General features: G+C 39.8%; 1 protein-coding gene and 1 non-coding gene across 7 annotated transcripts in view; both read right to left on the bottom strand.

Annotated features, from left to right (window-relative positions):
- The window catches only part of CEP350 (centrosomal protein 350), a 136732-nt gene that overhangs the window by 51045 nt on the left and 72422 nt on the right, over positions 1-13265 (bottom strand). For all 6 annotated transcript variants that reach the window (XM_040984339.1, XM_040984342.1, XM_040984343.1 and 3 more), the window contains 6 exons: positions 9526-9740; positions 8938-9101; positions 5744-5854; positions 4943-5083; positions 3158-3294; positions 1594-1716 (listed from right to left, as the gene is read on the bottom strand). In XM_040984339.1, coding sequence (XP_040840273.1) covers positions 1594-1716; positions 3158-3294; positions 4943-5083; positions 5744-5854; positions 8938-9101; positions 9526-9740 — 891 coding nt within the window. The remainder of the gene's footprint in view (positions 1-1593; positions 1717-3157; positions 3295-4942; positions 5084-5743; positions 5855-8937; positions 9102-9525; positions 9741-13265) is intronic.
- On the bottom strand, positions 10926-11108 carry LOC121159342. The gene has a single exon (XR_005884341.1). It is a non-coding gene; the product is annotated as a U2 spliceosomal RNA (small nuclear RNA).

The raw sequence follows: 13265 nt of genomic DNA, 5'->3' as shown, positions 1-13265 counted from the left end.
TATGATCATTTAGGAAGTGAACCAGAAGATGCAGGATCCATCTCCTCTTTCTCTCTGTATCTCTCTCTCCCTCTCACCATCCCTTCTCTTTCTCTGACTTTGCCTGTCAAATAAAAAAAATTTTTTTCTAAGAAAGTTAAATTCTTTCAAAACCTAAACAGACCTACCATGTGACCTTACAATTTCATTCCTAAGTATATACTCCAGAGAAATCAAAATGTCTACACAAAAACTCGTACATGAATGTTCACACTACTACACAGTCAATTTTGATCAACTGATGAATGGATAAGTGCAATATGGTCTATCTATGAAACAAAATATCTGGCATATAATTGAGGCTATAATACCTTACTACATTTAGATGAGCCCTCAAAACATCAGGTTAAGTGAAAGATTCCAGTTACAAAAGCATCACAGATCTTAATGCCAAAGTGGGCAGATTCAAACACAAAGGAGACAGGAAGTGGATTAATGCTGCTAGAGTGGGGACAGAAGAAATTACTGCTAATGGACACTGAATTTCTTTTGAAGATGATAAAAATAAAATCTTCAAAACTGCTCAGTAAAGGAACAGAGATACATGGAGGTAATCAAACACTTTTTAAAAAGAAACCATTGCAAAGATTCAGATTATGGTGGCTTAAAAGAAACATCAGTGAGAAGATAAGTGTCAGTAAGTCAAGGTCATACAGTTTCCGACCCACATAGGTGTTCAGTAACTGCTGGTAGTTATCCTACATTAACCTTCATATTTTTTAGTCTCATGAATAAAAATGATTTCAAGGTGAGGACAGAACCATAACAGAAAGCTAAACACCAATAAAATGCCAAGCACCAAATATTCAGCATTTTTATAATACAAATCAGTCCATCTTGGGGCTGGTGCTGTGGAACACAAGGTTATGCTGTTCAGCAGTGCTGGCATCACATGTGGGCTTTGTTTTCAGTCCCAGTTGCTCCACATCTCACCCAGCCCCCGCTAATTCAGTGAGGACACCAAATGCAGAGGACATCAAAATGCTTGTGCCCCTGCAACCACCCAGGAGATGCAGAAGCAGCTCCTGATCCCGACATCAGCCTGACCCAGTCCCGCTCACTGCGGCCATTTGGAGAGTAAAACAGCAAATAAAAGACTTTCCTCTCTCTGTCACTCCATTTTTCTCTAATTCTGCCTTTCAAATAAATAAAACCTTTAACATTAATACTAACAAGGAAATACATAATAAACACAGGTGTTAAAGACAGATAAATTAAGGTTTAAATCCTTGGCTTGACACTAACTACTCTGTGACCCTGGTGGGCTTCTACAGCGCTCCATGGACTTCAGCTCGCTAATCTAGGAAGACAGCATCATTAGGAGACTAAATGTAGGAAAAGCAACTTATGCAATGATTACACAACTAGGCACTCAAGGGTTAGTATTACAGCAAGGACCAACTATTTTGGAAACTGAGAAGACAGTACTTTGAAGGGCAGATGCTGCTCCATTAAACAAAACCAAACAACAACAACAAAAGCATGCAAGAGTAAGATGTCAAAGAAAAGCTATATTGAAATATTTTTCAAAGTTCATTATCCAGCTCTGTTCACCTTCGCTCATGCCTCTTGTATCTTGACGAGTCAGAATAACTATCATATGAAGAGTAATACTTGTGTTGCTTTGAGTCAACGGTGCCTTCTTTACTCTGGGAGAGTGAAACAGACTGACTCACCCTGCAAAGAAAATCACAATTACATAAACGTTCGAAGTCTTCAACAAGATAAAGATTTTAGATACTGCTTACAATAATATGACTTAAGGTCTGAATGAATGGAAATCATGAAGGAACTATTAGAAAGTATTTAAAATATTCAATAGAAAAGGATATGTAATATCTAATGAATGCTTCTTTATTTATTTATTTATTTATTCATTTATTTATTTATTTTTAAGATTTATTTTTATTGGAAAGGCGGATATACAGAGAGGATTCACTCCCCAAGTGAGCACAATGGCCGATGCTATGCCGATCCGAAGCCAGGAGCCTCTTCCAGGTCTCCATGTGGGTGCAGGTTCCCAAAGCTTTGGGCCGTCCTCGACTGCTTTCCCGGGCCACAGGTAGGGAGCTGGATGGAAAGCGGGGCTGCCGGGATTAGAACTGGTGCCCATATGGGATCCCGGGCGTGCAAGGTGAGGACCTTAACCACTGCGCCATCGCGCGGGCCCATGAATACTTCTTTATTAAGAGAAATAAACATGATTACTCCCAGTATTACTGAATGTCAAAAGACCTAATATATATTAATAATCGAAAGAAAATTTAAAAACACATACACAAAAATGATGTCACCCATCCCTGGCTAAAAACCTCTGTTCATAACTTCATTGTTTCCAGGACAAACTCCAAAATCCTAGTCTGAGAGGTCCCCCCAGGAAGCACCATCTCACCCTATTTCCTCTCTGCTCTTTCTCCAGTCACATGGCTTTACTTACCTCCTCTGAAACATACCATGTTCTTCCTTCAGCACTTTTGATTCTCCTACTCTTTTTTTTAGATTATTTATTATTATTATTATTTGGTTGGAAATGTAGGTATATAGTGAGGAACAGATACAGAGAGCATGATCTTCTGTCCACTGGTTCACTCCCCATAGCGGTCAGAGCTGAGCTGATCCAAAGCCAGGAGCTTCTTCTAGGTCTCCCGTGAAGGAATAGGGTCTCAAAGCTATGGGCCATTCTCCACTGCTTTCCTAGGCCATAAGCAGGGAGCTGGATGGGAAGTAGAGCAACTGGGACATGAGCTTGTGCCCACTTGGGATCCCGTCAGATGCCAGGCGAGGATTTAGCTGCTGACCTACAGCATCAGGCCCGGTCCTCCTACTCTTTACCTCCTTTCCTCACCGACACCCCAGGCACCAGGTCTCACCATGACCTTCTCCTCCTCTGGAAAGCCTGGTCGGACCTCCTTGCATGTCCAGATTCCTGAATTGCATGTCTCTGACACATGTTCCTGTCCTTCATAATACCAGGAGCTCATTCACTAAACTGAATATAGGTCTACAGTTTATCTTGCCCACTAGACTCAATGTCCATTACCATACTCCTGGTACCCAGAAGAGTGCCCAGGACATAACTGATATTCATCACACATTAGATGAATGGTTGAATATTCACCTATCTGTTTCAGCTCTGGTCCTCAGATGTTTCATGAATTCTGGAAGGTGCTGCCGTTGGTGGTCGTACAATGTTGTTAGGGGAACTCCTGAACCAGTGATGGCATCTGAGATATGGGTTCGAGTCAGTTCTGCCATCTAAATACGGACACACATAACAAAGGCAAAAGTCAGCATAAAAATATCATATTACAGATGTACTGAAAGGGAACACAGTGTCTTGGAAAGAACACTGGATTAAAAGCAAGGAATTCTGCCAATAACACATAAGTACTATGAGCATGTCATTTAGCTTCTTTAAGTCTCAACAACTTCATCTCATAAAAATAAAGAGTTGTACTGCATCAATACCAAGTTATTATAACATAAGAATTAGACAGAAAATCTTTAATTCATTTGAGAAGTAGTAAACCAACATTAAATTTTCCTTCAAGAATAAATTTAGTCATTATTTTCCTAAATATTTTCTAACCAACACTGAAGTAAATGTTCCTTATTATTAACCATATTGCAACTTCTATAGGTATTATTCATTTGTATATTTTCAATTGCTATTTTAAGATACTCCTAATGATGACTTAAAAGTATTGTTGAAATCTATTGATGTTATTTAACTACATTTAAATTTCACTGAGGAAAAAGATTCAATCTTCATATTTTCTTGTATGACCTTACAGTGCCCAACACACAGCAGGTTCATGGATCTTTTACAAAACTGAATCATTTCCGTCTGCCCATGGAGGGCAGAACAAGCTTTGGCAATGAGTATCTGGGTGAGTGAAGACTCCAAGGGAGACTATGTCAGCCAATGGACCTTGGAAGGATTTCCTCACCCTGCAGAAACAAAACCAGCAGCATCTCAGAACTATCAAAAACACGTAAGCCATATCCTCGGAATATGCTCCACATTGGGCAACCTCGGCTAACACTGGTGGCCGTTGCCACTCCTGGGTACTGATGCAACTGTTGAGTTGCTGGGAGTGGCCCTCTCCTCTTCTCTCCCCACTTCTCCTAGACACAGAAAGAAAAAAAGGGCATTGGAAGCAGTTGACTCGTCCACTTCTCTCTATTCCTTGACCCTCCTCACTCTAATCGTTGGTCCACATGGGCATACATTCTTCTTAACCATGCAAACATCATTGAAAATAAAATAAATTTATTATTAGAAAAAAGGAGTCATTTTACAGTCTTCTGTTTAAATTTTTTTTAATTGCTAAAATAAAGTAAAACTGAGTCTACAGATTATGAGATTCTAAAAAGAATCAGTAAAACTACTTCTGGCTTTACTTTTCTTATAGCAAAATAAAAGAATAACATCATTTAGGCCCAATGAGATAGATTCATACAAAGCTCATCCGCGGTTCCCTGGGCCTGATGTTAGGGACTGACAACCAAGAAGCAAAAAGGGGATTTTTTGGAGTGACAAAAACTTCTCTCTCTCGATTATGATGTTGATTATAGAGGACAACAGACATTATATACTTAAAATGTATGTATTTCTTGTCTGCAAAGTGCATATCAGCAAGTCAATTCTTTTCCAAAAGCTTACACGAGCGTGAGTTTAGAGCTCTTCCCCACTGGTTCCTTCCTGTTTACACTGATAACTACAACACCGGTCAGTAACGAGTGTCTCTTATGTCAGCAGACCATGACCTCCCCAATAACATTACTCATTCAAAGCACTTGCTCGCTAGCTAGCTGTTGGAAATCCACGACCGGTAATAACAAGAGTACTGAGATCGAGTAAGAAAGAACTAAAAAGAATTGTATTCCCTGTGGTTCTTACCTCACAGATTTGGCGTGCTGCATCTGTGGTGAGGCGAGCAGTTTCTGTTTGCTGGGCTGCTATCGTACGTGTTGCTTCCTGTAGGACTTCCGTTACTTCATGCTGAGATTTGACCACCTGCTGTAATGATTCTGCATGGACCTATAAATAAAGGAGGAGAATAAGCAACTCATGTTTCAAACTCCTCTCCAAGTTTGTAAATTTATTTCATGAATCAAATGCCTTGACTACACTGGGAAGATTAAACTGCAATCTGGATCATGGTTTGCATTTTAACTGCGCTATTCAGGAGGTCATGGGTTTATGGACAGGTAGGTAACTGTTAGGTACCTCAGCTGCCACACTGTTGTGGGCTAAGGAGTTGATTGGTTTTTGTTAGCCTGGATGGGAACAGGAACTGGGCTTGTAGCTAAAAACACCTAGACTAATTGGACTCATCTGTATCCAATATCCTACTAAATGAGGATGTAGGGGGAAGAGGATATAAGGAGAGGCAAAGGAGCAATAAGGGGAGACTTCGCAGAGACTTCCACCATCACTGGTTTCCTGTTGGTGCTTCATCCCCAGACCCTCTCTGTGTCCACGTTACTGGCTCTGCTGGTACATCTCTACATTAGGGATAAATCTTGACTATTTCACAGGTTTGCCACAAAAAGGATATAACATGAATTTATTCTATATTAAGTACTGAAATAATGCATACAGTTTTTCTTTTTCACTCCTATATAATTAAAACAACTTGGAAGGGATTCCTAAGATCTATAGGTTGAAAAAGCTACTACCTGCCATGGAGTCAGTTACCTGAGCTGCTTTGTTTCGGGTTTCTTCTAATTGTCTCTGACACTCCAGGGCCTCTTGCTCAGCCTTCAGTTTCAGAAGGGCCAAATCTCTTTCATGGCGTTGCTGCTGTGCCTTCAAAATAAAGAAACGCTCAAGATGCAGAATTCTTTTTGCACAGTGACTTACAATGAATGTGCTATCTCCCCAACAGAAATAATTTGTAGCAACTGATTAGAATGTAAAGGAAGGAGAATGGACCATTTATCAGAGTATTTAACATTTGGCACAGTGTTAACACACTGCTAGGGGTGACCCACGATCTGCATCAGGAATGCCTGAGTGCAGGGAGGTAATTGCACCAATCTCAATTCCAGGTTCCTGCTAACGTGCACCCTGGGGGACAACAGTGGACAGCTCCAATATTTGGGTCCCTGCCACTCACATAGGAGGCCTAGACTGAGTTTTGACTCCTGGCTTTAGACTGAACCAGTACTATTTGTTCGAGGCATTTACACAATGAACCATTGAATGGGATACTTCTATTTCTCTTTATGTCTCTGCCTTTCAAATAAAATAAATAAAAATCATTAGAATGTAGGGTCAAATGTTGATCTGTAAACTTTTCCCAAGGTATGCAAGAGAAAGGATACCAAAAACCTAGAGAGCAATGCTATAGCATCTATCTGGGAAAGACAAAAATATGACCTAAATATAAAAATAAAGGTATTTCACATTTTATAATCCTGATTGTTTTTTTCTAGACTTTAAAGGAGTTTAATAAAAAATGATACACCCAGAAAAGTCTCCTTATTCCAGGAGTCTTGCCTTTACTACATATAATCTCACCCATCAATGTACATATTTTCATCTATTTTGGAATAATGCTAAATAAAAATAGCTAAGGTTCCCTAAAGGTAGTTAGCCTATGTAAAGTCATATATGGTCCTGACCCAATCTGTCAACCCAGAACTACAATGTACCATTAAAATGGTAAAAATCTGAGAGTTTCTTTGGATTTCTAGGCGAGCATGGTCCCCACCCCAGAGCCACTTTCTGAGTCTAGCGGACACCAACATGGCAGCCATCAGCCTCTCTGCATACTCCTCCATGCAGCACTCAGAAATGTCTAAGTTGTTTCTACCCTCACTGTGCCTAGATGCTCTATTGTTACTCAGTGAGAAGGATGCAGGAACACAAAATTATGGGACAGTCCCATAGAATTGTATCTTGGTTTTGGGAGGAACACCTGAAAAATGAAATTTTAAAAATACAATCTGCAATCTAAAATATGTGGAATAAGCTATAAAATGTGTAAGACCTCAACATGGAAAATTTTCTTGCTGAGAGATATTAAAAGACTTAACTAAATAGAAGAATATATCATGTTCAAAATCTAGAGGACATTAAGTTAGAAGTTCTCCTTAGACTAATCTATAGATTCAATGCCATTCTGACCAAAATCCCAAAGGGGCCAATACTCTACAGAGGAGCTGGTTTGTGTCCCAGCTGTTTCACTTCCATCCAACTCTCCCTGCTTTTGGCCTGGGAAAGCAGCAGAGGATGTCCCAAGCTCCTAGTTCTTCACTTAGGATCACCTAAGCTAAAGCCATTGTGGCCATTTGGGAAATGAATCAAGAGATAGATCTGTTTGTCTTTCCTTCTCTCTATAAATCTGTATTTTTTTTTTCAGTAAAAATAAATACATTTTTAAAAAGAAAATCCAGTCAGGTTTTTTTTTTGGTAGCAACTGATAAACTGATTTTAAAAATTATGTGAGACTGCAAAAACAAAACAAACACCAAAAACTAAGATAGCCAGAATTATCTCAAAGAACAAAATTATCTCAAAGAACAATATTCGAAGGAATCATATGCTAATCTCAAGACTTACCATATAGCTTGTAACTCAATGATTATCAAAGGTAACCCAAATGTGACATGGGTGATAGATTATTAATCAGATATTTTTAAAACATTTGTAAATAAAAAGTCAGAAATCTAAAAAATGGCCCAATGCAATGGCTCAATGACTAAATCCTCGCCTTGCATGCACCAGGATCCCAGACAGGTACCAGTTTGTATCCAGGCTGCTTCACTTCCCATGCAGCTCTCTGTTTGTGACACAGGACAGCAGTGGGGGACAGGAGACCAAGAAAGCCTTGGGCCCCTGCAACTGCATGGGAGAGCAGGAAGAAGCTCCCGGCTTCAGACCGGCTCAGTCACTTAGGGAATGAATCAGTGGACAGAAGATCTTTCTCTCTTTATGCCCCTCTTTATAAATCTGCCTTTCCAATACAAGTAAACAAATATTTTTAAAAACAAATAAAAAGATTATGATCAACCTCATGAGTTAAGAGTTATAAATCACAGTAACAATGGGGTCGTGTATGACAAACGGCAGAATGATCACTAGAAAAGAGTGGTGATATGAAATGACAGTAATCAAAGCAAACGACGGGACTGTTCCTGTGTTGCTGTACAAGTACAGAATGCTAGGACCATGGTGGGAACAGTACAGTACCTTCTAATGACATTTCAAATACTTAACAAATGAATTACACAATTATACTCCTATATAAGAAAAATCAAAACACATGTTATACATGTTTTAAAAAACAAAACAAGACAGGGAGCTGGATCACAAGTGGAGCGGCTGAGTCTCGAACTGGCTTCCATATGGGATGCCAACACCACATGCGGAGGGTAAGCCTGAAATACCACCACACCTGTCCTCAAATAATTTTACCTTAAAAAAGATAAATTTGGGGACAAACATTTTAAAATCCATGTATATATTTTTCATGGAATATATTTCTATTAATTTTTTGAAGAGCCCTTTACATGACACTATTTGTTTCTATTTGGAAGTTTAAAATAATGTGTGTTTTCCACATTATTAAGACTAGTCTAAGTAACAAAGGAAATAGAGAAACCACCAAGAGCTGAGGAAGAAACTTGCAGGGTCAGCACTGCAGCTCAGAGGGTAAGGGGCTGTGCGCAGCAGTGCCATCCACTGTGCCCCCGCCGACCTGAGTCCTGGCTGTTCCCCTTCCACGCAGCTCTGCCCAAGACGACAGTCCAAGTAGTGGGGCCTTTGCCACAAATGTGGGAGACCTGGATGAATTTCCAGGTGGCGCCTGGCCACTGCAGCCCTTGGAGAACCGTAAGAAGTATTCGGCTGCTCTGCCTTCCCCATGAATCAATACGAAGAAATACCTTTATGACCTGAGCCAGAGACACACTCTCCTGCTGAGCAAGCGAGATGCCTCTCACACGCTCCACGTCTGAGAGCTGACGCACAGACTCCTCGAGGGCACTCAGGTAGCTGAGCTCTGCAGTCATCCGGTGCTGGAGGCCGGCAGGGGAAAAGCGCTTAGCACCTGGAAGGACACAGCAACTGTCACCCGGAGACATTCAGGAAGTAAGACATCGGCCTTCTAAAATGTACTTTTCACTGAAGGTTGCTATTTTATGTAGAAAAGAATGATTTCCTACTAAAATGTACTTCAATAGTTTATTCCGTGTATGCATCTATAAATGCATACACATACATACCAACACTTAAGAGTGTGTATCTGGTGCACATTTCTCAAGACTGTTTTGACATCAGCTGGCAAGATGGGAAAAATCACCACTAATTAATCTTTCATGCTTTTCTTTATCCTGCACATTTAATACTTCAAAGATTAACCACATTCACCTGAAATAACATTTCACTATAGATGAGCTGAAAGCAACAGAAGTCTCAGGAATGAGGTTTGCTACCTGAGTTTGAAGATGTTAACTGCATGCAGCCCCGCTCACCTGGTGGTGAAGCTGTCTCGCCGACCGACCTGCTGGAGGTCAGGTTCACGTCGGTGAAGGCTGCCGTGGGCTGAAGGCCTCCTGTGCTCGCAGGCATCACTACTGAGGACTTGGATCTGTCCAGGGAAGTGCCGGGAAGGTCAGACAGTTTCTGGGAACTTGGAGAAAGGGGAGATGTCGGAGTCCTCGGAGACCTTCCCTTGTCTGATGAGACACTACAAGATGTCAGAGAAAGGAACACTGTTTTGAGAATCACTGAACAATTCCCCAGAAAAACTCATCTGTCTGTTCAACATAGTTACTTTGCTGAATGAATGACCTGAACACTCCTCAAACGTCTAGATTTATGGTGCTGGATAAGCCAGACCTGAAATAAAATAATCCCTGTCCTAAATAACATGAAAAAAAAAAAAACTATCATGTCCAAACTCCTTCCTCTCCAATGTACAAATATCATGATTCACTTATTACACTTGCATAACAACTTCTAAAATAGCTGGCAAAATGATTATACCCACATATGTAAGACATCTTGTAAAAATATCTTAAAATACCGCTGAAAAAAAGTATTTTGTATTAAAAACTAAAAAATGACAAATTATGGTCATTCCCTTTTCTGTTAGCACTAACAGAATATTTTCACATTATCCATCTCTAAATACTTAATAAAAATCATTTATACTGCACCTATGTATCTTTTAATACTATGTGTCTTTCCTAAACTTTCTGTTAAGTAGCCTCTCACAACAATTTCACTATTACATTTGATTAAGCACAACGCATATGCCTCGGCTCTCTTTAAGAAGATTCATTAAGGGTGCTGTTTCTCTTACTGACAAGCATACTGCCTTGCACTGAAAAAAGTAGTCTCGCGCCCGTGCAGCAGCTTAAAGGCTAAAGTCCTCACCTTGAAGGTACTGGGATCCCATATGGGTTCTGGCTCATATTCTGGCTGCTGCACTTCCCATCCAGCTCCCTGCTTGTGGCCTGGGAAAGCAGTGGAGGACGGCCCAAAGCCTTGGGACCCTGCACCCATCTGGGAGATCCAGAAGAAGCTCCTGGGTTCGGATCAGCTCAGCTCTGGCCACTGGGGCCACCCAGAGAGTGAACCAGCAGATGGGAGATCTTTCTCTCTCCCCTCTCTGTCAATCTGACTTCCCAATAAAAACAAGTAAACTTAAATATATATATGTAGTCTCAAAAGGCACTCATGACTATTTTACAGAAATGCCACAGCACAGTACGGAGAAGACACTCTAAGGACTTCAGTGCCTTCCCTGCTTTCAGGATGCCTGAATCCAAACATGGCAGCTACTACGCTTTTTTATTATATATGCAAATTTAGTGTCTTTCCACCTTTTTTTTTTAAAGTCTGTTATTTAACCCCCATTGCTCCCGTAAAGGGGTGTACTATTCCTTAAGTACTGCAATACAGGTTGATAAGAATGGACAGAGCAAGCTCCTATTCCAACTCATAGTTCCAAAAATCCATTTAATATGTTGTCCTCAGATAAAGGACATACCAAATGTTAAACTAAGAACAGACACTGCACTTGATCTTAGCCAAAAGCCTGAGAAGTGATAGTGTCTTTTTATCTTAACTAACCAATTCACTCTCTGGCTGGCCCTTTCATAATTTGCAGTGTTACAGCAAAAGTAACATGAATTTGTTCTTCGTCTTCATAGTTTGACAGCAGAAAATTCATCCTTACTGCATTTTCAGCCAATTCAACATTCTAATTTTCATTAAAAACTTCCACCTTTTCACTTACAGGAGGCACTTGATGGCTCCTTTTTGCCGCATCTAACCTGCCAACGTCACTGCTCTCACTGCTCTGGAGCTCTGGGTCATTTTTAAGTAGTTACTTGCGCATGGTTCATAGCCTGTGGAATTCGCATCACGCCTCTCAGAATGGCATGCAATCTAAAACCTATACACTGTCGCCCCAGGGAACATGCTATCAATGTTTTGGACCTCAGCAGATCACACATAACCGAGACTGTAGGACGAAAAATTGCAGGGAAAGGACTACCGTATTTCTAACAGTGCCAGTTTCATTAAGGAATACACAAAAGAATGATTTCAATATAGAACAACTGAAGAATTTCCACACAACATCAAACTATTCTATCTGCACTTCACATTTTGGTTTTACAAGATAAAGTTATATGTACTTTACAGAATTCACCTAGCATGTTCAAAAGCTAATTTCAATAATAGTAATATATTTAAAAAAGGAGATGTATCTACAGCCTAACAAGTTGAAAAAAATAATTACATAATTAAAAAATACAGATAACCTATTTGAATCTCTATAGTGAAGGAAACAGGATCTAAACTATAATATGGAGTATTTAAGAAATTTGGGGGGTTATTGATTTGATTTTAGAAATGTTTAGTTTTTATAAAGAGGTTATCAAATTAAATCATAAAAGTATCTCCTCAAGAAATGTCAAATGCTCCAAGATCTAGAATAATGGGCAATATTCAGTTTTAATGATCACAGTGATGGCATGAATAATTAAACATTTTTATCACAAAGGCATTAAATTGGTTATCCGTATCTGTACATGATACAATACTAAAAAGTTATTTCAAAAAAAAAAAAAATAGAGATCTCCTCAGATCCTCAATTTCCAAAAGAAAAAAACCAGTACACAATGTCACAGGGACAATTAAATACCAATTACACAGAAAGCAGTAATACAGTAACATGTAAGCAACAAGCTTATAATACAGAATATTAAAATGAAGGGAAAGAAAACATGGTGTATGTGCGTTCCATGAACAGTATAAAGGTGAGATTTCAAAGTTAGCTAGTCATACAGTAGGTTGAGCATAATGGACAAATTTAAATAAAGAAATAAAATACAATTGAGAAGCAAAATGTGTAGACAAATAAAATACTTTCTGGCAGAGTCTAGAGAAAACACATCAGACAGAGTTCAGTGGAACTGTGTTCAGCCAAAACATCTTAAGAAAGCAGGAAATCTCAGGGCCCAGCACGGTGGGCTAGCGGCTAAAGTCCCCGCCTTGAACATGCCGATATCCCATATGAGTGCTGGTCCTAATCCCAGCAGCCCCACTTTCCATCCAGCTCCCTGCTTGTGGCCTGGACAGGCAGTCAAGGATGGCCTGAGGCCTTGGGACCCTATGTGTGAGACCCAGAAGAGCTCCTGGCTCCTGGCTTCAGATCGGTGCAGCACCAGCCGTTGCAGTCAGTTGGGGAGTGAATCATCGGATGAAAGATCTTCCTCTCTATCTCTCCTCTCCGTATATATCTGACTCTCCAATAAAAATAAATAAATTAAAAAAAAAAAAAAGCTGGAAGTCTCTTCAAAAGATTGAACCAAGAAAACTATGGCAATGGCTTACATAATTCAAAGGAGAGGTCACAGAGTTCAGGTGAGAGATGTTCACATTCTACAACACAGGGACCAGGGACATGAATAAAGTTACAAAGCTAGTTAAAAAGGACAGAATTCTTTGTTTGTTTGTTTGTTTTTTCACTTTTGGTTTTTTATTTAATGAATGTGGTATGACATGTTGAAATGTTGTAATATGACTAATGGCAGGAAAACTGTTTTGTCATTTTTTTTTCATTTGCTTTTATCTTTTCTTTTTGCTCATTTTTCATCATGTCTTTTATTATTTTTTTTATTAATTACATTGCATTATGTGACACAGGATTCCCCCAACCCCTCCCCGCACCCTCCCTCCATGGTGGATTCCTCCACCT

Source organism: Ochotona curzoniae, unplaced genomic scaffold (assembly GCF_017591425.1).
Source record: "Ochotona curzoniae isolate NIBS_2020 unplaced genomic scaffold, NIBS_Ocur_1.0 contig_4105, whole genome shotgun sequence".
Classification (NCBI taxonomy): Eukaryota; Metazoa; Chordata; class Mammalia; order Lagomorpha; family Ochotonidae; genus Ochotona; species Ochotona curzoniae.
Note: the sequence above shows the minus strand (reverse complement) of the source record. Positions and strands in the feature narration are given on the sequence as shown.